At 36.3% G+C, this 27,351-nt stretch overlaps 1 protein-coding gene across 2 annotated transcripts in view; it reads left to right on the top strand.

Moving 5' to 3' along the window:
• Positions 1–27,351, top strand: part of DOCK4 (dedicator of cytokinesis 4) — a gene marked incomplete at its 5' end in the record, with an annotated part of 247,303 nt that overhangs the window by 162,314 nt on the left and 57,638 nt on the right. For both annotated transcript variants that reach the window (XM_084306308.1, XM_084306307.1), the window contains 9 exons: positions 2,302–2,399; positions 2,539–2,622; positions 2,724–2,824; positions 3,538–3,619; positions 4,653–4,823; positions 6,323–6,515; positions 14,147–14,274; positions 16,450–16,584; positions 20,530–20,628. In XM_084306308.1, the coding sequence (XP_084162434.1) occupies positions 2,302–2,399; positions 2,539–2,622; positions 2,724–2,824; positions 3,538–3,619; positions 4,653–4,823; positions 6,323–6,515; positions 14,147–14,274; positions 16,450–16,584; positions 20,530–20,628 (1,091 nt within the window). The remainder of the gene's footprint in view (positions 1–2,301; positions 2,400–2,538; positions 2,623–2,723; positions 2,825–3,537; positions 3,620–4,652; positions 4,824–6,322; positions 6,516–14,146; positions 14,275–16,449; positions 16,585–20,529; positions 20,629–27,351) is intronic.

Below are 27,351 nucleotides of genomic sequence, written 5' to 3'. Positions count from 1 at the left end.
TGCTGTTAACAGTTCTGGCAAGATTTCGGTACAGGTGGAGGTTAATTTAATGTTATTAAGGGCAGAAATGCTATTTCACTCCTTGTTATGGGAGAGAGGAACTCTTCTGGAGCAAGCTGGGAAAGAAGTGACACAAAACATGTGTGGATCAAACGTTATTTGAGTGTGAAAACTGTCAGTGGTAGAAGGAACCCAAATAGCTGCTGAACCAAGAGGAAAACTTGCAGTTATGTACTTCGCTTGATAAGTAGTGAGGGCGTTTCAGAAGAACTGGATCCTTCTAAAACAATACTGGACTGTGATCAAGTAGAAAGAGTTTCAGCTTAAGCTGATTGAAGGGTTGGACAGTGGTTAAGGTTTTCTGTTTCGAGCAGCCACGCTTCGTGAGATTCTGAAAAGCTGGTTAGTGAAATGTGCAAATAGTAAACTTGAAGGTAAAGGAACTTTGGGATTTATTTGATTCAAGAGTTTGAAAACGTGTGGAACTTCTGTGCACTGAATGCAACTTGGAAGGAGTGCTGCAGCCTGAACTGAGTGAGTCGTGGGCAAAAAAATGTGAGGAGTAAGCACTGAACCTGCACCAAAAGGGAGAGAAATAACAGCAGTGTGTCAGGGTTCAGCAGGGGTCAGGATGAAGTGAAAACTGTTAAAAAGCCAAGCAAAGTTCACAAAACTCTGTTTTCAGATACTGAATGGTATTTATTGGACTGTGATTCTGTGAAATTCCCCATCTCGTAGCAAGCTGGAATTTCTTTTAGTATCTCTCTGAAGCTGAGAGCAGTAACACATGACTTAGTAATAAATGAGTACCTATGAGTCCACAAGTAATAAACATATCACGTGAATAATAAATATAGTACCCATTTTTAAGATAGCTGGAAGAGTATGTTAACTGGGCCATCACCCTCTGATGAATTTTGTGCAATTGTTTACAACAAATCATAGATGAAAAAATAGACACGTAGCTAAATGGAATATGCCATAAAACCCAGGATGGGTTTATCAAAGGCATTTCATGCCAGAATAAACTTCTTAATCTTTCTTTTCTAAGTTTTTTGTTGTTGTTGTTGTTATTCAGAGGAAACACAGCAGATCTAAACCATCTGGACTTCAGTGACACACCACATGGGAAATTAGAGGAGATACAGATTAGAATAAGTATTTTAAAAAATGGTAAATAACAGGCTAAAAGGGAAAAAGCAGGTTGCACTGTAATGGATGGAATTTCCTTCCTGAATGGAAGGAAAATACTACAGGATCTGAAGAATTTTGCCTGGTACAGATAGTCTCACTTGGTGGAGTGGGCCTGGGGGCTGGAAAGGCTTGAGAGGAGGAGGAGTTGCTTTGCTAAAACCTGAGACTATAAAAAGCCTGTTAATGAAGTTTGCTGCTAATAGGCAGTGGAAAAGGCTCATCAATTGAGGGAACCAAATGAAAATATGATACAGACAAACCAAGGCAACTTTGATTTAAATAATCAGTTAGAGTAGAAATTAGATGAAATCTAATGGTACAAAAGGCAGGATCATGCCCTAATGGAGACTACTGGGGATTCTGCTATTGCCAGGGAGCCAAACAGCATTAAAAAGAAGAAAGCGTTGTTTGTGTCACCAAATGTATCTCAAAAAAAGAAAATTCTACAACATACATGCCAGGTGTTTGCAGCAGACATACGAGCCTGCTAATGATACAGAAAACAGTGATGAGGTCTCATCTGTAATGCTGTGTACCATGTTGATCAAAAATGCTAAAGGAGAGTGGATTAAAACTGGAGCAAGCATGAAGACACTTAAGAGTGGTTTAGCTCAGAAGAGTTTATTTTCCAGTAGAGATTGTCTTGCTTATTAATAAAGCAGAGGCATAATGTTTGTACTCTAAAACACATAGGGATATGAGTATTTTAAAATACACACAAACAATTCATACCTAATTATCAAGAGACTGTTTTTAGCTGTCAGAAGACAGCTCTGGAAGGTGTCCTTCAATGGGATGAGAGACAGCAAGATAATTACTTTTCTTAAGGTGGCAGCTGACAAATTTCTAAGCAAGACTGCATAATGTAGTTGCCACAAGAGATTGATTCTAGTGACCCAATACCATGTTTTTATTTCCTGTTGGTGAAGCAATTATAGGGCGGAATGAAGAATTGTTATTGTTGGGCAGATCATATTATAGCAAATCTTGAGATGTTTTCTTTTGTTTTAATGAAGCCCAGTTTTGCTGAGTGGACTGTAACAGTAGAATTTAAAATCTGAAATGCCACTTTGCTTCCAGCTTTAATCTTGCATCTTGTCTTGGCAGGAGATATGCTTGACCTTCTGAAATGGAGAACCCACCCAGACAAAATTGCAGGTTGCCTATCAAAATTAAAAGAAATTGATGGTTCTGAAATAGTGAAGGTATATACCATTCTTTCATTTCTTCCTTTATTTTGTTTTCAAATAATATGAGGGAAATAATTGTCTGTCACAAGTATACATATTTGTGTGTCACAAAAGTACATATTTAATAACAAACTGCCTCTTATTCTTCAATCAGTTTCTCCAAGATACACTAGACACTTTATTTGGAATTTTAGATGAAAACTCTCAAAAATATGGATCAAAAGTATTCGATTGTTTGGTAAGTTTTGTTTTGTGAGAATGCTTAACACTACTTAAGAACGAAGTTAAAAAAAAAAAAAAAAAAAGCAAAAGCTTTTATTCTTTTTCCCTCACATTTAGGTTCACATAATAAATCTGCTGCAGGACAGCAAATTTCACCATTTTAAGCCAGTAATGGACACTTACATTGAAAGTCACTTTGCAGGAGCACTTGCATACAGGTGAAGTCTGTACTTTTTCTAACTGATTTGAATACTGAAAGTTACTGGTGTGCTAAGCAGAATCAATCATCAGATTAAATTAAACTGTAGCAATAGGAATAAAATTTAATCCTTATATGAATGCCCAGATTTAGGCCATTAAAAAAGGAGTAAAATAATTTTGAGTTACCATAAAGGTTACTTGTGAAAGGCCTCATCTTGGCTTAATTTTGCCTGTTTTTCTTCATTGGCTTTCTTTATTTAAATGACTTTGACCAGCATTGGAGCCTTAACATCATTCAGTTACAACTGTGTTCGCTGTGTAGATCAGTACACTAATAAGCATCACTTACTATGCTGTACTTTGTATTTATTTTCTAGCTAAACTTTCATTAACGTGAATGCAATTTAATGAGACTGCAAACCAATTCATGGAATAGCAGGGGTAGTCTATGCTGGCAGAGACTCTTGTATCATAATGAGCCTATGTATCCCTGTTGAAATAATTCTACTGCATATGTGATGATGACAATTATTTCCTGTTCATTAGAGGTCTGTTAGGTCTATCGGCAGGCTGGAAACTAGCTGTAATATAGGGCTTGTAGTGATTAGCAAAACTTTGTGTTGTGTTTTTTTTTCAGTGTTTCTTATATGAAAGATTATTTTGCATTCTAAGTTTAAGTTAACTCTTCTTCCACTTCTGTGTCGTAATACTTTTTAATGTGTTATTCTAGAGATCTTATAAAAGTACTGAAGTGGCATATTGATCGAGTCACCGAAGTGGAGCTGCATGAGCACATACAGGAAGTACTAAAGGTAACAGAAATCTTCAAAGGCACCAGCAGGTTTAACTGAGGAAAAGGAGCACAGTATGTGTTAATGATGGAAATGCAGTATTAATTCCAGGGAATTGCAGGCTTTTTGAGTGCTGTCAGTTTATTCTTTTTTCTCTTTTGTCAATAAGGTGGTCAATGGAGCTTGCTACCACTAGACTCTGGAAGTCTATGTTCCTTACTGAAGGAGGATATGCATGAGTAGGAATTGGATCTAAGAAATCAAAGATAGATTGCATTGGTAGTATTAATATCTGTCATAATAACAGAATCTAAATGGCAGACAAAAACGCTGACTTTCTGGTTCAATCCTGACAAGAGGGAATTTGCTAAAAATGGTGATCTGGTAGCTCTCATCCTGTTTTGTACATCAACAGAGCACAGTGTGGAGACAGTCTGAGTTGTACAACATGGTAATCCCATTTGAAACAGGAGCTGTGGTCTGGAAATAAGATATCAGTGTGGTACTCTGTGCTTTTCTAAGCTGCTGTTAACTTAGGTGTCTCAGTAATAACAAAAGGCTGTATATTTGTTGCATTCTTAACAACAACTTAAATTTTGCAACTTAAACTAAGCTTATATTTTGGCATTATCTTGTTAACAATTCACAGGAAAACATTTTTAACATTTAGCAGGCAGAGGAAATACCAGAACAGCTCAAAAGTTAGAGTCTGTTTCTTATGTTGGCCTTTCATGTTTATGTTCTGCATCTTTTGGTAGCCACAGACATGCAAGGATGCATTATGAGGGAAAGTGCTGAGATTTTGCAGTTTTACGTTTGTTAAATAAGCAAATGTTCCCTGGTTTGTAGAGGTTTTAAAAGGCAAGGGAAGAGTGTTTCTGAGTGCTTTCGTAATGTTAGTGTTTCGTTTGAAATATTTTTTTAAAGTGACGAAATTAAATAGCAGTCTCCCATTTCAGACCCTTGTCATTATATAAATTATATAATCATAGCATTTGTTGTTTTTTTACATGAGTTTATTTTTATGAGTTATCTCTGATTTTGACATTTGTAGGCACAGGAATATATATTTAAATATATAGTTCAGTCTCGAAGATTATTCTCTATTGCCACCGGTGGACAAAACGAGGAAGAATTTCGCTGCTGTATTCAAGAACTACTTATGTCAGTACGCTTCTTCCTGTCCCAGGAGAGCAAAGGAGCTAATGCTTTATCCCAACTACAAGTAAGTTTGTGAGTGTGCCTTGATAATGCAATATAAATGCAATGCACATGCAATATAAAAAAATCGATGTTCCTTACCTACATTTTCAGGAAAGAAAACGTGCTTTTGTTAGAGCAAAATGACATTTTCAGCTCATGCTCATACCTTTGTCCTGTACTGTGAAATTTTCATATCACCAGCTTTTGAATATGCTTGGCAAAGAAAATCCTGAATCTAATAAATAAAGTAAACCCGATATTAATTTTAATTTACGAACAGTTCATGTTATGTTTTCGGCAATGCCAGTGGTTCAAGTGACTCAGAATTGCTGGGTACAAATAAAGGGATTTTTCCGGTTTAAGCACTTTATAGCTTGTTTTAACCACATTGGACCTGAAGAATTTGAACCCAACCAAAGGCTCTCTGAGTTTTCGTTCTCTGCAGAAGACTTTAAATTTTGCTAAATTGTATCTTTTAGTACTCAGCTGGTATATATTTATTTCAGCTGACTACTAAAATTGACTAGTGCTACAGGGAAGAGGCAAAATACACAGGAGACAGATCTCTACATTAAGTGTGGTAGATTTAGCAATGTAGATGTACTTCCTAGTCTTCTTCCCCTGCTTCTGTAACCATGGGCACTTAAGATCTGTTGAGAATTACTCATTTCTTAAGCTCTGTAGAAAATTATTCTTCCAAGAAGACAGCAAATCAGAGAGAAAGGAGTGGAGAGATGGTTCTTCCATCTCTTATCACATAAGCAGCTGGAGTGAAATGTTTACAACAAAATTATATGAACAAATGTGTTTGGAATTCTTCCTGGGTATCTTTAACCTTATATGTCATCTGAGCTGACACCAGAGTGAAGAAGGAAGAGGTAGGAGTAGCTTTTCTCAATTACAGGATTTGGAGAGGAAGAAGGGAATGTTAGCTCTAGCTTCCTTTCTCTGGCATTGTCCTCTTTTCTTTTTCAGTGTTTCCACATTGATTATATTCACCAATAAATTCCTAACCCTATTTTAGGATTGTCGAAGTGAACCAAGACTGCCACTGCTGTCTCACTCCAAAATAAAAATTGTCATTACTGGAAAGATGAAAGATATAGAGACTGTTATATTCCTTATCTTGAAGCCAAACAACTCCTCCTCAAATCTTTTTGTTCTGGTATCATCAGCAGGCTTCTGGTATCATTTGAAAAAAAATCCTCTCATGCACAGATCACGAGGAACCTGTAAATAATTTTTGTATTAAGTTGAGCTTTTTACTTTCGCTTTGTAATGAAATAAATGAACAGTCATTTGATAATGCTTAAGGGAAATAGTCACAAGTGTAAGCCCATTAATGACTGTGAGGATATTTCCTCTGAAAAATCTGACCAATTTTAAAGCTACCGACTGCCCTTGAAATGTAAAAATTGACATTTTTCTACAGGTACTTACTTGTCTATAGTTATTTAAATTCTATAAATATCAAACCTGTACTGCAATATCTGACATACCAATTTTTTCCTTTTCCTCTAGGCTGTGTTTCTCAGCTCATTCCCATCTGTGTACTCTGAACTTTTGAAGCTCTTTGATGTCAGAGAAGTGGCAAATTTGGTTCACGATGCTCTGGGCAGCTTGCCGACAGTCATGCATGGGGATGAATCCCTTCAAGCTGTTAAACTTCAAAGTATTGGGAAAACTGTAGAGAGTCACCTGTACACCAACCCAGGTAAGGTTGCTCTGGGCTGCCTGCAGTACAAGTCAGCAGGTATTGAGGGGAATCATGCCCCTCATAATAGTGCTTCCCAAGTAACAGTTCTTTAATCTCTGTTCTGTACAAGCTGCTTGATAACAAGAATACAGATAGTTAAATTTAGGGGTTACATTTTTAGAGACAAGTACTCGTAAAGTACAGTTTTGTTTTGATCTTATGCTGGCTATATGTCCGTGAAAGGAATTTTCATTATACGTTAAAAGTAATTATAAAGGAAAAAGCTCTACTAATTTGATTTTTTTCCCCTCCTTTGGGGGGCAGTTCAGCAAACAGATTCTCACTTACCCATTAAGTTTTATTTGTGTAAATCTTGCTAGTTCAGCACTTTTGATCCTCTGTTTTCTTAATGTAGCATAAAAAGCCTACACAGATGCAAGTGATACTTGGGTGTTTATTGTATATAACAATATGTGCTACATGGAAGAAAAAAATGCTGTGTGCTGGTGTCATCAATGTTCTATTTTTTTCAGTCCCAAGTAAAACACATAGAAATGATAAAATATTAATTTTGAGAGGATTTAATTTTGTAATAAAAAGTGTTTATTTGCTTACTGAAAGTGCTCTTGAGAGTTGTGGGCTGATGGAGTTCAATAGAAACATTAACTTTTACTTAGATCATTTAAAACATTTAACATCTAAGGACATTTTAAAAAATGCCTTTAATGATTGTAGTTTAAAAGTTTGAGTTCAAAGAAGTGGGATCCTAGCTACTTTGCTTCTTTCTGGTTGCAAAAGCAAGTTATTCTTTCCATTGTGAGTCTCCACAGCAGTCTCCTCCACAACAGTGAGGTCTCCTTACAGCTGATTGATCAGGCCTTCAATACGTTAGATCACTGACATATCCATGAAGCAATCTTAAGGACACTCTAACTTATATTTTGCATTTTCCAAATGCCCTTGTGGTAGGTAGCATTCATTTCCATTTTCTTCCCATTATCTTGAGGTCAGCCTCATCAGAGGATCTAAGTGAATGAATGTAATTAAAGAAAGTTAGTTATTGGCACATAAGAGACTCCTGGTGACTTTCTTAGAACTGTAAATCTAGATTCAGATGTATGAGAAATTTTTTTGGTAGCCTACTTTTGTAAAAGTGCTTCTCATTGAAATGCAGTTTCACTACTAAGAAGTCATCAGAATTGGTTTCAGCTATAGAAGCAATGAAAGTTGCATGTTAAAATTTACATGGAGTGCAGGTTATACACAAATTGAATATAAATTCCTTAAATCACAGGGCAACTGATGTGAAAGACATTGGGCAGTAATGTAAGCTCCCAGTGTCCATGACGGAAATCTTAGGCAAATACTTGTACAGTGTAATTTCAGTCATCCTTGAGTTGAAGGGTCTTGTGGAGATCAGGGTCTTGGTCTCTTTCCTGGTAATGTTTTCTCTCTTTAAATATATAAAAATATAAATAGACCTTCCTTAGTCAATCCCTAGAGGGAAGTATTTTGAAAATCCTATTGAGAAAATAAATACTGCACTAAGCCATGTTAAAGTGTAAAGTAAACCATACGTCCTAACATGAAGTTGAGGCTTGCTGCTGTGAAAATAATTGATTTCTGCCTCACAGATGAAGATAATGAACACTTCAAACTGCAGTACTAGCTGACACATTGGGACTAGATATGGAATGCAGAAAATAACTATTTGTTCAAACTCCTAAAAATGAGGAGGGCACTTCTTCGATAACATTTTCTATTTTGTGGAGCTTGCTGAGAAGCAAGTGAGAATACGTGAGCATGGGAATGGTATGCATTTTGTGCTGCTAAGGCTTGAACAACTAACACATTAGCTCCTACTGCTGCGGAAATCAACTGACACCGCATTTGTACTTTTGCTGAAATCTGGAGATATATTGGGCATATTATTGAAAACATATGTCAGACATGCCAAGGTTGATTTAAGATGCCCAAGCACAGACGTTAAGTGCAATTTCAGTGCACCTGGTCTCTGCCTACTTCTCTTTAGAGAATGCAGGTGTCCCATTGGTTATATATTGTACTTACTGAAAATGTGTGGATAGGAGTCTGAAGTGTCTCTGTTATTGAGGCTCTGGCTTGAGCCTCTAAAATACAATGGAAACTATTTTTAGCAATTTTACAGTTTAGACTACAGCTCTTCTAGTAACAACTACAGGGATGTTAAAAGATGTTAACAGCAGTTATGTGCCAGGCTCCTATGAAAAATTATCAGGTAGCACTGTACTTCTTTGTACATTTTTCCATATATACTACTGTGTAGTAAGCTACATTTGGTGTCTAAAAAGTAACAGGTGTTGGTTTTCCTGCTGATAAAAACCAGCGGTTTAATTTTTGTCTCTTGGTCAGTCTTCCAGTTTGCTGGTATTTTGGGTGTATCCCTTTGGATGCGTCCCTGTTGTCACTTGCGGAGTGGCCAAATTGGTGACCTACATATATGCCTGTACCCAGAAAATTTTCTACCTTTGTCATTTCTGATATGTCAGTAGTTTAGTATTCTTGTTCGTTGTCTTTTATACATTAGGTATCATTATAGCTTGCTTTAGGGAAGAGTTAAGGCCAATAAGAGAGAAATGCATCTTGAACCATATCCTTCTTGACGTGGTTAAATAGCAAATAGCAGACCAATAATTTTGTTTGTTTCTAAAGGTACTGATTGGAGCTTGTGAATTTAATAGCTAAGAAAACATGAAATGTGTAAGTGGGACATCTAGGTCTCTTCCTCCAAAGAGAAAGAATTTTATTGGAATCACTGTGGATCAGTTCCCAGAAGAGAGATTACATTTGTAGGGTAAACAACTAGAAAAGGAAAACATCATAATGATTAAGTCTGTATCATAGACCAGTTATAGTGTGGATTGCAGCTCTTTATCTCATGGTAGGTGTTCTTACATATCAGAAATATGTCTTCTCAGAATATGAGGATTTGGACCTCTATTCAAGAGTAGCTGGGTAAGACTTTCTCTATTAGTGAGGCAAACTGTTCAAGATAAATAAAGGAGGAATTCAATTCTCTGACCATTTACACTATAATTATCATATATACCAAAAATTAGAAACCTAGGAAAAATGCTGAGTTGTTGTTTTAAGGACATCTTCATGTGTTTATTTAATTCTGTTCATATGAAAATTTCTGTTTAATATAGAATGTATTTCATACCTGCTTTTTTATTATTTTCCTTATTTGTCACTGAAATCTACTATCAATAGATTAGAAATGTGACAAATCTCTATTTGTTTTCTTTCTGAGACTGACTGCTTCCCTTAGTCTGTCCCGTTGAATGAGTTTATATGAGAATTGCATCCTGTGTATCACAGGAGAGTGTACATGTTGGAAACTATGTTTCTGTAGCCATTCAGAGGTGAATATCTAGATGCAATCAGTAAGAATAATTTAATATCTTTGAAATAGCTCACAGAGTGGATGCTGTTACGTGTTACACTTACTATTGAAATGGAAAAAAAAATGCTAGCAAGATCAGGGAAAGATACTATTAACTGATAAGGAGGTTCAGGTTGGGAGCTCAGTATTATATTATCCCTCTGATTCCACAGTTTTTTCAAAAGGCTCACAACTTCTTTTTAATAACAGTTGTAACATATTTTAGTGCTCATTGCAAGCTACCATTAACACACACTTCAGAAAACTGACTCAAATTTTTCAAAATATAAAGACTTTATACGTTGATCCGTAGATTTTTCTTTTTTTCTAGTACTCCAGGATCTTTTTCAGATTAATTATTATTTCTTAATTTGTCTTCCATAGCAATTTATTATTCCTTGGAGTAGTCTGTGTATGTGTGCTTATACACCCCAGCCTCCTGGGGAAGGGGTGTGTGTATGCATAAAAAAAATCAGCTTTCATTAGCAAAGACCAGAAATTATTTTGTAAAAGCCATGCAAGTAATTCTTTGCATCTGTGGCACTGAGGAGTTTCTCAGCCATACCCATGGTTTTTCTGCAACACTACAGGCAATTTTGAAAGCAGTTCTTCATAAAGGTTTGAAAAATGACTGAGAGCAGTGACATGTCAGTGCAGTTGCAGAAGAGGCATATATGTTTGGTTTGGAATTGAAGCGATGACTTCGTTTGGCTTAAGCATTTTCTTCTCCTACGTCCCCTAAGTACAGTGGTTCTTCCAAGCAGGCAAGCATAAATTGAATAGGTGCAAATAAAACTATCAAAAATAAGAGCAACTTCCTCACTTTTCACTGTTCAAGAGCTTCTCACTGTTTATTTAAAGATGTCCAATTAGACTAGTTCTTGTTCCAAGTAGGCTGAAGTTTTGACCATCTGTTCAGATGTACTCATTGAAATGAATATCATCTTTCTAAGCTTTAAAATACACTGGAGTGCAGAAAATTTTGTATGCCTGTGCAGGTGCTTTACCATTAACTGAAAAGCAAGGGGGAAAGTTGTGCTGTGGGTTAAATGTTTAATGTTAACCTAGCTTTCACAGGAAAGGCACAAGGATTGCCCAGAGTGGTCTCTCTTTCCAGTCATGCCAAGCACGAACTTGAAAAGCTCAATGTCATATTTTTTTCTCTCTTTCTGTATAATATTTGCAAAGGACAAGTATTAACATTTTAAACAGTCAGCTAATTTGGCTTTCTGAACAGAAGAGAAATTAGGACAGTGACTGATGGCTAGGAGTTCTGATTATTGCACCATTCCCTGCACTCATTAATTTTATTATACACCGTGGCTGACATTGCAGCTGGCAATTTTTAAGGAAAAAAATAACCTGAGACAAGTGGTGTATGCAACATTCTCAAAACTTACCTGCATAGTCCTTGGCAGAGCCTGATCAGAGGTGAAGATGTTAGCTGTCCTCTTCTGTGTTATCACTACATCTCTCGTCTAAGAGGTCTCTCCTCTAAAGAGGTCAAGACAGCAAGGTGTATAGGTTATGGTCTTACAGGGAGTATGTCCAAAGCTGTGTTATATGTGGTTGTCAGTTCAGTAAGAGGTACTGTTATCTCCAGTATATAGTTGCAAGTCGTAACATGTTTTTTGCTAATCCACTTGATAAACCACATTTTCTGATCATTTTATGGAGCTTTTGGAAAAATGGGACAGTCCAAACTGTTGACTGAGGATGCTCAGCTATACCTGAGACACTTCAGGCTATACAATATGGAAGTTGATTATTTACAAGTCAGGTGTTGCCACACATAGTTTCTTTGGTCTTCTAAATGGAGTTCATAATGCCAGGCTTGTATGGAAGCATTCTGTGCAGTGCACAGAGGAGGGGACACCTCAGAAAATGAGGCACCAAATCCTGCAGGTGCTCATCAGGATGCTGCCTGGAATTAATCAGGATGAAACGCTTTGGTACAGGCTGCTACAATTTTCTCCTTGCCTTTTGGGCTAAGGGATTGGAGTTGTAGCAGCAGAAGGACCTGAGGACCTGCTGTCCTCAGAGGATCCATGGCCTGCAGGGTAAGGCTCACAGCAGCGGTGTGTGAAGGAGCTACCATAACTGCTCTGTGACAGTTGTGTAGCTGAGTGGTGATTCAAGAATTGGCCTGGGAATGGCAGACCAGGCCCAGTGCTTTGTCAGCCTGGAGTCAGCTTCACATCACTTATCTCCCAGGAGAGTACCCTGACCGCAGACCCAAGGGCTGGTTTACAGAGTGATCCCTTCATCTCTGCTCTTGAAGATGGATTACCATGTGGTTAAGAATTGAATACGTTTGGCAAAGCAGGGAAAAAGGAGTTGGCTATGTAGCCTAAATGTTAGGTCATTTTTATAGGAATGGAGAGTCCTGTTTTTTGCCTCAGCTGCAGGCATTAGTTCTGTCCATTTCACCCATCAGTAAGCAATGAACAGCGTTGGCAGTGGGGTTCAGAAGGTGGTACTTCCTAACGAGAGCTCTGCTGATTAGCCCATCTTCCTGCCCACTCTCATTTTCACCCAATAGGTCTTGCAGTGGTTGGGTCGGTGGCAGCTGTGCATGTTTCATGTCTCAGACTACCTGGGGCAACACCTTACTATGCTTCTGTCTTTTAGGCAGACTAAAAGAAAATGCCTTCTTGGCTTGGTTGAGATGCATCAGCTCTACCACAGGCAGATAAGGACTCTTAATCTGACCAAATCTGATGAAAACCTACGAGATACCTGCAGAAACTAGCAGCAATTGGATACAGGCTGATTGTTCTCTGATTTGGAGTTTTAGTACTACTGGTTCCAGATTCATTTATGGCCTTTCACCTATTGTGAAATGTATTTGTTTATATTTTTTTCTTCAGGAAGAAAACATTTATTCAGAAACATCTGAACAAATGCTAAGCATGAAATACCCATTCGAAAACAGCAGACAAGCTTTTTTTTGAAAACAAGAATATATTTAAATAGTTTGTACAAATCAACTTGTCCCTATGATTTTACTTGTGTTATATGCATAATTAGACAGTGAAAACAAGGGAATAATAGAGAAAAACAAGATAAGTGCTATATTTCAGCAAATGAAGGAAACACTCAATAAATAAAATTCCAGAATAAACCTAATTTTTCTCCTTCCTGGAAAATGATAGAGGTGTAATATTTGAAGGGAGAAAATGTATTTATACAAAGACGAAACCTGGAGTTTTTCCTGGTTGGAAAATTATTCTAAAGGAGAAATTTTTCTGCTAGATAAATTTAATTTTTAGGAAATAATTACATTACAAAAGGAACTGAGTGGATGTGTATATATTTAGATAATGTAATATAATCATCTTTAAAGTTTTAATAGAGGAAATAATTCAAGTATACTTCTATGAAAGCATCTTTTCTCAATTAAGGAAAAGATCTAGAAACAAACAAACAAAAAAATGAGAACAGATAACACCCATTCCATTTATCAAGTTGTAAATAGGTGTTGAATAACACCTTTATAACAAGTTTAAGAGTTAGGACTTTCCCCATTTAACACTGTCTTCACTTATAAGAAAAAGAAGCAAGAAGAAGTAGCATGTTAATGAAGTTCTTGCATCATTTTGAGAGAATTCAGGACTAAAAATAGCACCAAAAAGCTGTGTTTAGAAAAGGAAATGGTTAGAGGAAAGGCAGATTATTCAATGTAGACACCAGTAGTCTAAATTGCTCATACTCAGTAGGAGTGAGGAATCTGGAAAAGCACAAATCCTGAAAGAAGTCTGAAAGTACTGCTGGTCCATAAATTAGGACTCATTTGCAGAATAACAAAACTTCAAGATAAAGTCTGTTGTGACCTTAACATGCAAAGGGATCCTGTCACATAGCAGGAAAGGCTAGAGCATAATTCCACATCGTTTTGAATTTGAGTATTACTGTGCTATGTTTCTTTCTGCATGGTAATTCCATAAATATATAATTTCCATTACATTGCACACAGTGGTGTTTGTCTCTGTCCATGGTACAACATACAGCCTTTCCACACGTTGTTCATTCTTCAAATAGTTGCTTTTGTTTGTTATGATATTATGATGTAAAGGCTTCCACCTATCAAAACTGTTGGTTTAAGCAAGTAAACTTTTGCTTATCAGAACTAGAGCTCTGAACAGAAGACTTATTTGTACATCTGTATTAAAACTAAATGATTCTGCTAGAAGCTCCTACTCATAAAAGTTTTTGTTTATTTCAGATTCTCGATATATTCTTCTTCCAGTAGTTTTACATCATCTCCACATGCATCTACAAGAACAGAAGGATCTTATAATGTGTGCACGTATCCTTAGCAACATATTTTGTCTCATCAAGAAGAACAGCTCAGTAAGTAAACAGCATGTCACATCCACGAGGTACTGAACTTCTTTATATGGCACCCAGTAATGACAGAAGCTGGACCTTGACCAAGAGCATTTTAAAGAATTCTCTGTGTCAAACATAAATTTGATTTCTCAGGCACCTTTTCTTTCCACGAAAGAATACTTCAATTGTGGCATGTTATTTTTTGCCAAGCTTTTTCTCTTTTTGAGTGTTGTGTTGGACAGAAAGAAACCTCCACTTCTTTGTAGAGGCATGGGCTATTTATCATGAGCTGTTTAGTCATAGGGGACACAAAGATGATATAGGGAAGGGATTAGTATGAGTATTGCAGGAATTGTACTTAGGGATTAGTTGGTAAATTTTGTGGCCTGTATCTAATGTTTGTGTTTGCAAATTCATTTGAGAAAAATGCGTATGAGAGCTAGATGAGGTAGGTCTGTTGCAGGCATGAAGATGATGGTGAAGTTCTGACAGGCAAAGGGATGTAAGACAACAAGAAATAAACATAGCTTGTATTCAGTGCAGTACATACAAACCAAGGCCGGCACACCTTACACTGTAATGTATTGGCGAGAACTGTTGTATGTTTCTTCATTTCATACTACTGTTAGAAATTAAAGTTTCACGGTCACTGATTTGGTGCAGATGTGACCTGCAGCTTTGGCACTGCAATGTTCTTATTGCAGCTGCTCCTGGATTAGTGTTAGTACCCCTTCACAAGAGAAAGGGGTGGATGATTAGCATAGCTGTGGTTTTGGACTAGGACAAAGCCTGGTCTTAACTTCAGGAGATCTTTCATTTGGATTCACCAAATTGCTCTGATCATGAACTCTAGAGAAGTATGTAATATAAATTGATGTCTACATAAAACTCTCTCCAGTGGGCAGGATACACAAATGTTATTTTCAGTAGTCTTTGAGTGACAGAGTATTAAAAACTTTCTGAATGCCACTTGATTTTTGTGGATCAGTTCACAATATTATTCCTTCTGTGGTGATCCAGATAATTCAGAGGTTGATGAAACAAGTGAATTTAAGAGACATCTCTTTGAAAAGTGATTTTTTTTTTCTTTTTCTGTTGGCCATTCTAACAGTAGTTTGTACATGAGTTTTGTACATCTTGAGACAGCAGTTCCTCAGTACACTGAATATTGTCTGACTTCATAAGTAGCAAAGTTAACAGTTGATTGACACTAGATGAAGTGACAGAGAACACGGCCATGACACTAGACTCATCTTGAGTCCAAACAAGAGTTTTGAGTTTTGTTACAAATCATATGCTTAGGGTGTGTAGGAAGGGAAAAAAAATCTCACTCCTACACCTCAATGCCGACAAAGTTGAATGATTCTGTTTGTCAGCTGAATTTTAGCTTGGTTGTGTGCATTTGATTATGAAGTGTTTCTTTCTGCAAAGAAATGTCATCTTAAATTGTGGATAAAATGGCTCAGATTAAGATGGTGTTGTCTGCTGCCATGGAGACAGAAAACATTGCTGAAACAGGGAAAACATATTTTCATCTCATTTAAAAGGGAAAAATACAACTTGACTTCATCAAGTCTTTTCTTGTGTCTAATTAAGGTATTCATGGTCTCTCTTGGTGGTGAACACTGGTTTCTTTGTATTGTTGTTGTGTGTGTACAAGTTGTAGGCTTACATAAATGACTAATTTGTTTGTGCTACTCAGTTGATGGAAAGCAATGTATCTGGTCCTTACTGCTGAAGCAGGTCTTGAAGGTTGAGCACCATCTGTTTGTTTCTAGTGATAGTTTCAAAGTGTGAAAACAGAATTCTACTTTTTGGACTTTAAGCCTCTCTTGGCAATTTCCCCAGGAAATATATGGGCATTATGTATAATTATCCAGACTGAAAAACCCGTCTATATTATTCTAAACATTAATTGAAAATAGTTGTGCTAATTTGATGAATGCTTATTTATTCAAAGTCCCTGTAACTGTCCTCTGCAATTCAATACAACGTAATTAATTAAGAACTGTAAGGTAACATCAGTAGAATTAAATAATATCTCAACTTGATAATAGTCTTTGTTTTTCAAGTAAAACATTTGTAACAAAGCTTATATTGCAAAGCTTCTGTTTGCTTCTAAAGTCGCATCAAAAGAAATATGCCTGTGGTCATCTTTCTGTTTTTATAACTTAAATGTTTTATTGATTATTTAAGGAAAAATCTGTCCTGGAAGAAATTGATGTGATTGTAAACAGCTTACTAGATATTCTGTTAAGGACAATACTAGAGATCACCAGCCGACCGCAGCCATCAGGCTCTGCTATGCGCCTCCAGTTTCAAGATGTGACTGTAAGTTTCTTATAATGAAATACCTCACAACTGTCACTATTAGATTCATGAGAATTCTGCCTTTGTATTGTTATTCAATGGTAAGATTTTGTGTATTAAACAGAGAATGAGCGGAACAGAGAGAACTTATTGCACTTTATTCATTTTCAAATTATAATATTTTTTCATTATATTATTTATATTTTGTGACCTTAAATTAAAAAAAAAAAAAGTAACTCTTGAGGTTATTTCAGGTGAGTAACTTTTTCACTGTTTATTTTGTTGAGATTTTCAGTAGCTTTCTGAATCTCTCGCTAAGTTTGAATTGCTGAGAGTGGATACTCCTGAAAGAGTATCAGCTAATAACAATTTACTTCCTAAGACACATACATTTTTACATGATGAAACAGCTCTAAAAATGCCTTCAGAATCTGTGATGGTAGCCTGTATCAATCCAAATTTATTAATCACAAGTCATTCTATTGTTCTCTGGACTGAGCATTTGAATTTCATTTCTGTCACTTGAGGTAGGGCATAGAGGATAGATTTAGAAGATTAACGAATGATATTTTGGTCAATGTGATACAACAACTCATGCAAATTAGAGTGTTGAAATTGAGCCATTGATGAAATAAAATGAAGAATTACTTTGCTTTGTTTCCAGCAAGGTTCCCAGTTTGCATTTGAAGGACAAATCTCTTCTAATATTGCAGGGGATATGACCCCAGTATGAAGTAAGGGGGTAACTTTTTGTGAAGAGAACATACTATGCATTGTGATTTACCATCTCATTATACACTTAATTAGTTGCCTTATTTTTACATTGTAACATTTTTATTAATGAATAGATGGCTGCTTTCCAAACCAGAATTTCCTCTGAGATGAAACATTTGAAAAAGCATTTAATACCTGTGAAAGAAATGCATTGTTGCCTTTTTTGTTTGTTTATTTTATCCCACAAAGAGCAAACATTATTTGAAGCATTTTTGAAGCTGACCAAGTTCTGTAATAGGATAACACCAAGCTTTAATCACTGTGGTTCAGTAGGACTATACATCTAAGAGTTTGGGTTTTTTATCTGTAAATTATAAAATTACAAATTACTCTGTGTGGCATATCAGACCATTACAAGAAAGCTCAGCTGAAGCAGGGGTTGTAGTATTAGACTCCTAGTGCAGCAAAGCTCTGAGCTTATTGGTTTCTTCTGATATATCCACTCGCTTTCAGATTAAGTTTTAGTAAAGCACCATGACAGCCTAATTCTTTCACGCTATCAAAAATTAGACTGAAAATACTTTCAAGTTGCAAAATTTTCTTTTTATGCATAAGAAAAGCCATGTCATTGTCACCACAGGCATCTGAAAGAATACTTAATGTGGAAGTGACTCACAGCACAGCATAAGGCAATTATATACATTTATGTAGAAACATCATGCAGCATGGGCTTATGGCAATGCATAGAGCCAAATTCTTGGAACTATTTGTAGAGCAAGTATGATGAAGTACCCAATGCAAGTACAGCCGTAGAGTCTGTTCCAGTGTGTTACCAGTATTTCAAGCTGCACCCATCATAAAATATTCTTTGTGAGATGTATCATGGCAGTACACTGGATAAAATTCTATCATACCGTTTTTACCAGATATAATCTTACTTTTGGACATAGTCCCAAACTCGTTGCAGTGTGATCTTATAGGTCCACAGGTCACTGTTTTTCTGTAGTTCATAAAGAAAATAAAAAACATGGCTACGGGGGGAGGGGGGGGAGGGGAGAGGAGGAAGGGGCAGTGTTGCACTAATTAACATTGAATTCAGTGGAATAGTGAAAGTGAAAATTATACTTTAATTGCTTTAGGATATCAAGGATTTGGATCTGTAGGTTTTCTTAACAAAAATGTAGTAGCGGAGAGCAAACCAATTAGAGCAAATCTTTATTTATTTGAAATCTTGGAAGTTTAGTCCTTGAGAGTTTAAATGAATTGCAATTTAATTGTCAGCTTCATGTAGTTTAATACATAAGACACAGAAAACTACCTCAGGATTCTACCTAAATGAATTTGGGTTTACGGCTTGACTTGATTTAGGGAAGTAGGATCTGGTCCTCATGTTCTTTATCAAGGCAATTTTGTTTTCAGAGTTTGCTTCTGTGCATGACCGACATATCCCCTCTGTGGCTAGCACTGGTTGAAATCTTAACAAAATATATTTTCATATTGAGTTCAACAAATGCAGCTGAATATTCATTGTTTTCTAAAAACTAGCTGCCTGTATAGCTACCTAAATTTAAATCAAAAGCTCAAATTTAGAAGTAAGTTAACAATTAGCTAAAGTTGGTACCATTTTAAAGCTAATCTGTCTGTCAGCTATAATAGTACAGCTTTCTATAATAGACTGTGATTTTTAGTATACTCCTCTATGTCAAAGTAAGTGTGGAATCATAGAAGGTAACTAGAAAAGGTGACTAGAAAGGACTGCTTCAAATGCTAAAGCAGGAAGGGAAGTGTTCAAAAGATTCATACACAACTTTTGTCACTCAAGCTGACAATCAGGTAAACTTAGACCTTTACTTACTTTTTGTATTTTGGCTAATTAGACAAATCTGAGTGGTCTCAGATTTTATAACTGGAATAAAAGTCTCCAAAATTCGCTTATTTAGATAAGCCTACATTATGTTAAATAGCATGATAAAATCATATTGAGACTCGATAGAATGAAACTGCAACTCTTAAAAAATAATGATAAAAGACCCAAGTCTTTTTGCTCTCTGAAAAGAACCTGTTATGATTGGAAATATTTTTTTTTTCAGCTACCTTATGAGTATTTACAAGATAACAGCTGTAAACTTGCTGATTAGGCCCAGACCATGAAGGTTAACATACTTTATAAACTTAGGATGTTGTTTTGAGAAAGCTGTGCCCATTGTGAGCAGCAATGGTTTTGCAGGAAGGTCATTAATTTGGGATCATTACTTCAGTGTAGAGTATTATTATGGGCAAGGCATACTTGTTAGTTTACCACTATGTTGCCTGCACCTGGCATACCACCAAGTATATAAGGTATAATCACAAGTGTATTAGCCCTTCCAATGTAAAATCCAAAACAACCATTTCTGTGAAGACGTGTTCCTTTATTTTATCTTGCTTTCTGTTTTTAAGGAAAGAAGGAGGAAAATACTCCCAAAATTTCACTTGAAAAACTAGTGAAAGACAGCATTTTAAAGGAGTGTTTCCATACCCGTCTGTTTTCCAAGTCTTGTTCCCATTTCTGGTAGTTAAGGGCCAGAGTTTATTTCCCGTTTTTGAACAAGTTTGCAAGATACTAGAATTTTTCTTCTACAGCACTGGGATGCAATCCAGACCCTATGATTAAGTTCCATTTATATATGTATGTGTGTATATATATATATATGTATGTTTAATGAGAACTTCCACTGTAGGTCCAAGAAAACTTTTTATCAAAACATTTTCAAATTTTGTCCAGTTGTATAAATGACTTTTCTTTTTTGAGAAATATGGTATTTCAATTAGAAATGTTATGAAAAATTCCCAGCTATTTCTTCCCTTAAGGAAAACATTACTGTTTTTCCCAGAATTGTTGCAAAATACTTATTTTTTGTTTCAAAACTGAGTTGACAAAGAGGTTGCAATTTTAGCAATCTAAATAATCTGTTTAAAAACAAATACAAAGGAAATAAATGACAAAACAAACTTTTACTGCATTAGCTCTTCTGGATCTAGATTATGCTGTGCAAGCAAACTGTTTTGAGTAAAAATTAATTCTTTAAATGGGAAGGAAATTTATAGCTAAATTAATGTATTTTCATTAAGTATGGAATAATGTTTTCTAATTGTCATTAATTTCCCTTGCATTTGTTAATTACTTTAAATGCTTGTCATATGACAATTTATAGTGTCTTCTGTATTTGAGCTTAATCTCTCATATGTTTATTCATGGCTTTATCTGAACAGGGGGAGTTTGTCTCTTGTTTGCTGTCACTCTTGCGACAAATGACTGATAGACATTATCAACAGCTCCTTGATAGCTTCAGTACAAAGGAAGACCTGAGGGTAAGTAACAGAACTGTAATTTTACTTGTTCAGGTCTCTTTTCTCTTCCTCCCTCTTTCAGATATTCCTGTGCTTTGATGAAATACAACAGTGTTTAAATGCAATATGTTTTTTGGATTAGCTAGCTTTTACAGAGATTTTCATGTGCACTCGGGGCAACTCTTGTGATGGGACTAGGATTCTGTGGCTTCTACAGTGACAATTGATAGAGTAGAGATGGGAGGATTATATAATTGCTTTTAAGCAGTATATAATAGCCTAAAGATGATGCCAGTCTAAGGTTACACAGGTCTGCTTGATTCTTCCTGTCAGCTGTTTGTCTTCTTTTATCTATTTACTTGTTTATTAAGCTATATATGGCAATGGAAAACACACAGCTTGAGAAATGTATATTCAAATAACCATCTGTTTTTCCAAGGTCCCTTGGCAGGAGGACCTGTCAGACTTGTAATGTTTGTCTGCCCTGTTTCTTCATAGAAGAGAATAGCTGCAGAACTTTTTCAGGGCAGCTTTTACCAATTTTATTTATGGACTTACCAGCCTCATGGAGTTGCAGCATTTTTAATTCCTTTTTGGAGGAGAGGGATGGATTAACAACAACACAAAACAGTAGTTAAGGTTTTCTGCATAAGGACATAACACCAAGGCTTCAACTCTGCTAGACCCTGAGAAACAAGTATAGGTCTGCATGTGATCCACATAAGAAATCTTGAGTGATCACTTATGCCCATTATTCAGCCAATGATGCTAGATAGGAGAGTCATGACATCCTGGTGTAATAGTATATTTTTAGATGTTACTTTTAAATTACGATTTTATAAACTTAATTATTGCCCTGAAATGGAGAGCGTAGTCATGGTGCAATTCCAAATTTTCTTAAATTCCTGATAGCTGTTTAGAGATGTTCTGAAGAAAGCATACCATTCACGAGTGCCTTTTCTTTGTAGTGGGGTGATGATATTAAGTTTGAAAGGTAGGAAGGAAATAGTACTGAGAGGTTATCTCTATCATGAGTCAAGAGTACTACCTAGAAGTTATATAGATGGGAGGATTTTTAGACTAGTACTAGACCATCTGTTTTCACCTGGAATAGTTAGTATTCTTAGACAATTTTTAATATATGTTGTTGGCATTTTTTTCTGAAAGTATTTTCCCTTTTGTTTGAATTCTGATCAGATATGTGTTCTTAGGTTTATATTTTTAGATTTGCTGGAGGTTTCACACTTGATTTCTGTGTTTGATGTATCTGTGAGTACAGTGTTGAGTTTATTCATACTTTTGTTCTTCTAGAACATGAACATCTCTAGAGTTATTGCTTGAATGGTGTTTGATTTGAGACACATTTATATTCCCCGCACACGCATACCCTACTATTACACAAAGACATATGGAAAGCAGCTGTAGCTCGTGCCATCAGCTATCAAAATAGAGGTCGTAAGAACTCAAGTCCAGAGTTTATTTTTCTCATTCTGATCTCACCAAATCAGCATCAACTCCACCAGTGATTAAGTGGCAGTAGGTTCGATGATAATTAATGCAGCACTGCTTCTCTTCTGAATCTTAAATATTATAAGAAATTGTTTTTTCCTCTCACTTAGAAATATCAAATATCACTGCAATGTGTGACTGACAGGAAGAGGGAAAGATGAGAGCTAATGTGTTAGTCTGACACTGCTATTAATCATGAGGTGACTGCGTGTGTCTTGAACCATCTTCACTCAGAGGGTGGTGAGGTCCTGGCACAGGCTGCCCTGAGAAGCTGTGTATGCCCCATCCCTGGAGGTGTTCAAGGCCAGGCTGGGCAACCCGGTGTGGTGGGAGGTGTCCCTGCCCATGGCAGGGGGTTGGAACTGGGTGGTCTTTAAGGTTTCTTGCAGCCCAAACAGTTCTATGATTCTGTGCTTCTGTGATCTTGCCGCTTATCTCTGTGCTATGCTTTGTTTGCCAAGCATGGAACTTCTTTCATATTTTATACTGCATTAAGAAATGTTCCTTAGGAACTGACGTCAGTATGAGTAAATCGGGATTCAGAAGGTGTAAATATCTGTGATAAGATATTCTTATTTGAGGTATTTTTAGAGACTGAAATAGTAACCATAGTTATTATTCTGGTGGCTAGTATGTATTTTGGGATTTAAGCAATGGTAAATATCATCAACTTGCTCTATTTTTGAATCCTCTTTCTGCACCATGGTCAGTGATGTCAGATTGGATTGGGTCTTCTGTAAGCCACATTACAAACTACAGATATAATAGAGGGTTTGCAAGTGACTTATCTGAGTGTAACCCAAGCTTTTGAATTGCTGTCTGCTGTGCCTCTTTTTTTTTTGACTACCCCTGTTTATAGGTATCTTTTTATTCTGAATGATTGCATACTGATATTACAAAGCATTTCTTCCTTCTTTGACTAATTCTCAAAAAGACTATGTCAAGTGTTTGTAGGAATGCATGTTTGCTCAGCATTTATTCTCCTATTCAAAAACTATCCCCATCAAACCACTTTTCAAAACAAAAATTCACTCATGTAAGTACTTGTAAAAAAAGGAAATGAAGATTGTCATTTGTCATCAAAACATAAGTCAAGTTATTCTTTCTGATAACAATCTATACCAAAATTATTAAAGGCTGTTTCCAGCTTGTTCGTCAAGGTATAGCAAAATGGAGTTTGAAGGAATAACATCAATTTAAAAATGACAGACATATCTGCATATCTTATATGACACACATCTGAGTGATGATTTAAACAAGTGCTTGTTCATAGAAATATTTCCTCTATTTTTAAATATATTTAGTGTAAGTAATTGACAAGTTGACTATTTTTATTTTAGTTGTTTCTTCAAGAGTCATTTTTTTTCCACAGACAGCAGAAGATGGAAGAAGCATTTTATATTTGAAAATGTGCAAATGAAGTAAGAAAGAAATGTCAGGGGATTCATGTCTGAGTGGTAGTGCCAGATATTCTATTTCACTCACTTTTTGAAACGTTTGATTTAATAAGACAATTATTTTCAGTGCTTCCTTTAATTTATGTTTTGGTATTATTTTTTAGATATGCTTATTTTGTTTACCATGAAATACCATCTTATTCTGGTAAATATATTTTGTAGCAATTTACATAACAGAGGCTCCCTTGTAGGCGGATATTTGCTGCCACAAAAAAGCTCAGATCTAATTTATGACAAAAGATTACAGTGGAAATTATAAATAGGGGTAGAGAAGTGGGAAACTGAATGAGAAAAACAGTATATGTTAGCATAATGCAGCTTTGACCACAGCAAAATGGTTTTGATTGATATGGGTGGGGTTTTAATTAATAGGTTAAAAGAAAGCAAAATAAAAGCACCTGTCAGAAGGCCTAGTCTTTATCCACTGCTGGTTTATGCTAGATAATGAGGCAACATAGATACACAGGAGAGATCTGTTGTAGGAAAAGTGTTTCACGGGGCTGGGAGTGAACTTCACTGGTTCTCTGATCCCTCTCTTCCAGCTAAGGGAGCCTGAGCAGGGTAAGGTGGGTGCTAAACCCTACCAGCAAGTGCAATTCATTCCACAGCTCTCTTATCTAATGACTGCTTGGACAAAGACTTCTTAGGGTTTGTTGGCAATTTAGGTGGCTTCTGATGTAGACTGAAGACGCAGTGAAGGAAAGAGGATCTGGGAAAGGGTTTGGCCATGGGTTGGATGTGTTGTCCTGGTGTAAACAACTCATTTTCAGAGACAACTCAACCATCTTTCTTGTAGGCACCCAGGCACTCTGCAAAACATCTCTGGGACACTGTACAAAGACTTGATAACAAGTAGCTTGATAACTCTGCAGTATGAACCAAGGCACTGGGGATCAAGCAATTAGCTTAAAAGTGGACTGTTGTCCCAAAGTAAAATGCTAATAGATTTACACTGAGAAATCCTGTATAGTCTGCCCGGCATTACAGAGGATTTTACATGCATACAGGAAGATGCAAAAGAAATTCGAAGATGCTTGTTTATTAAATGAATAAATGGTTTTCAGTCTTTCAGAAGGCCATGCTTCTCACTGAATTGCAGTTTCTTATTTTTATCAAGCAGCTTTGCAGCTGAATGAAACTTAACAGTGATATTATTTGAGTGTTGTAAGATAGTACTAGAGCTTATATACACTAGGTAGGAGTATTAAGAGATGATATTTAGTTGCATGGAGTATGTAAAAGGACAAAATTACTCCATTACTGTCACTTAAGTTAAAAGGCATATGAGACATCAATTATAGCTGTATTCAACCAACCAAATGTTAGTTCACTTACAGTGCCGGCAAAAACACTTTTTAAATATTAAAATCTGTTACTAAGTCATTCTGAAGTGTTTAGCAGAGCAGATACAACTATGAAAGATAATAGCTTATTGCACAGAAAACAGTTTAAGCTATAGTTACAAGGTCAATATACCATGAATGGTGCTTCATAGTTATGTCCTGTGATGGTTTGGGAATGTTTGGGCCACAAAAGAAAAATGAGAAATCACATCATGCAAAATCCCAGTCACTGTAATGCTGATCAAAATGCTTTGTGGAATTGCTGGATGGAACTGTTGGAGGGGAGGTCCTTGGGTATCAGAGACCTGGCACTGAATACTGAGGAGCAGACCTGAGACGTGAAGGCTACTTGTGCATTAATGTCAAAGTATCAGGCTAGTCAGCTGGCATTTTACTCTTTGGTCATTTTCATGCTTATGGATTCCTAGGGAAATGAATTATCAAATAAACAAAAATTCATTGGTGAAAAATAAGTTAGGCACAGCTTAACTCTGTAAATAGAAGCTTAGTATCTGTATCTTGCAAATCTTGCAAAACATGACTTTTTTTTCTAAATTTTTTTAATGAATTTTCTGTTTCTCCTCAAGTTACATTTTTATCTTTGAATTATGCTGCATTTTTGTTTGTATGTAACAGCTACTACAATACAGACAAACCTCAATCTTGGGCTTTTCAAATTCATATTTTATATCTAATAAATCACTTTACTGAATTGATTACACATTTTTCTATTTTTTCTGTTAAAATTAAAAATAATTACCCTGTTGTTGTTGATTCAAAATGTAATGTGTCTACATTTTCTTTGTTTTCAAGTTTGCTTGGAATAAAAGTTTCATTCTGTTCTTAGCCTAGTTGCCTAAAGAAATGAAGCATATGTGGTCTTCCTTTCTGTCTGTCATTCTTTCCTTGGCAACTTATGAACTAGCCAATGAATTTCAGCAGGCTTGGCAGTGACCTGTTGGGTCTCAAAGGCACTAAATCTTATACCCCATGCAACCCTGGAGGTTTAAGTGGTCCTTAAACCACATTTTGGCTTCCCAACAGCAGGCATTTGGTCTCTTCAGGTCAGCACCCATTCAGCAGCTTTGTAACAGCAGCAACATGTATTGTGTCAAGACAGTGGAGAGGATAGAAATGGGATATGGGAGAATGGTGGGTCAATACTGTGAAGTGTCATACAGCTTTTGGGGCATTGCCATGTTTTGGGGATTACAGCACAGGGCTGCAGAGAGTACTGCACAGGGAATGGAGGTAACCCCTAAAGAAAAAAAGGAAGAGGCAGAAGTGTTGAAATTGAACTACAGGGTGAAAAACTATAAGTAGGCAGTCTGGAATAAATATATTGCTCGTGGAGGTACTTGTTTATCTGTAAAGCTGGTCACCTGAATTCACATGCTGTATTATCTGCACTGAGTCTCATTTACACTCTTTAATACTGAGGATTTTTTGGCCTCTTACTCAGAAAACAGGTTGTCTCTTTTATGTAATCTTCTCTGGTGGGTGGGTGCTGGGATCTCAGCTGCCTTTTCCAGCGCCTGCATTCGTCCCCCTTTACAGTGATTCTCTAATGAAAGACATCTGTTGTGCAATGCCCATCATCTACGCTTCGGTAAATGCACTTGAGAATACATTTTGGTGTTCAAAATTAGTTGGTACCTCTAGTTGTATCTTCATCTCATCCTTGTTTTGTACTCAGTCTCTATAAATGACATGGGCAGAATCAATATTTGAAACATTTAAAGGACAGGTAAAACACTAGTTCTGTTAGTTGGATTATATCATTTGCCTCCTGTTCCTCATGACATTGAAAAGCTCCATTTTGCTTACTAAAAAAATAAAAGCACTGTTATACACAATGGAGATTGACCATTACTACCTTTGTTTAAACATTATTAAAGAATATTTGGAAAAACTTGTGCTGAGAGGAACATCAGGAATAGATTAATTTAGTTGTTAGTGAATTAAATGACATAGGAGATGATAATGCTAAGTTCCTAAGCAGTGCTTTCTACATTCAAAGTAGCACACGTACATTTACTATTTGTATATATTCAGCAAGTAAAGCTGAAGGGTTAAGTGACCTGCACACAGACAGACACCTGTGTTAGCAGCTCAGAGGTCTGGACATTGCTGTTGACTTCACTGGTCTTTGCAAACCCAATGATAAAATTGTCGTTGCACTCTCTCTCTTTCCCACCAAATAATGCTACTTTTAGAATAAATCTTGAATGTGATGAAAACCTGGCATGATTAAGGAGGTATTCAGAACTCTGTGGTGTTTGTAAAGTGCTTTTTTGATTTGCAAATTGTTCTCAGGATCACATTTGTGGAAGTGTATGGGTGGAAACCAAATGCATCTTTGACATTTATCTTATGTATTGCTGTCAATCAAATGGCAGATTAAATTATTTTTCTCTTCTTAAGAAAAAAATGAA

This window comes from Netta rufina (genome assembly GCF_964035555.1).
Source record: "Netta rufina genome assembly, chromosome: 1".
In the NCBI taxonomy this organism is placed as follows: domain Eukaryota; kingdom Metazoa; phylum Chordata; class Aves; order Anseriformes; family Anatidae; genus Netta; species Netta rufina.
Note: the sequence above shows the minus strand (reverse complement) of the source record. Positions and strands in the feature narration are given on the sequence as shown.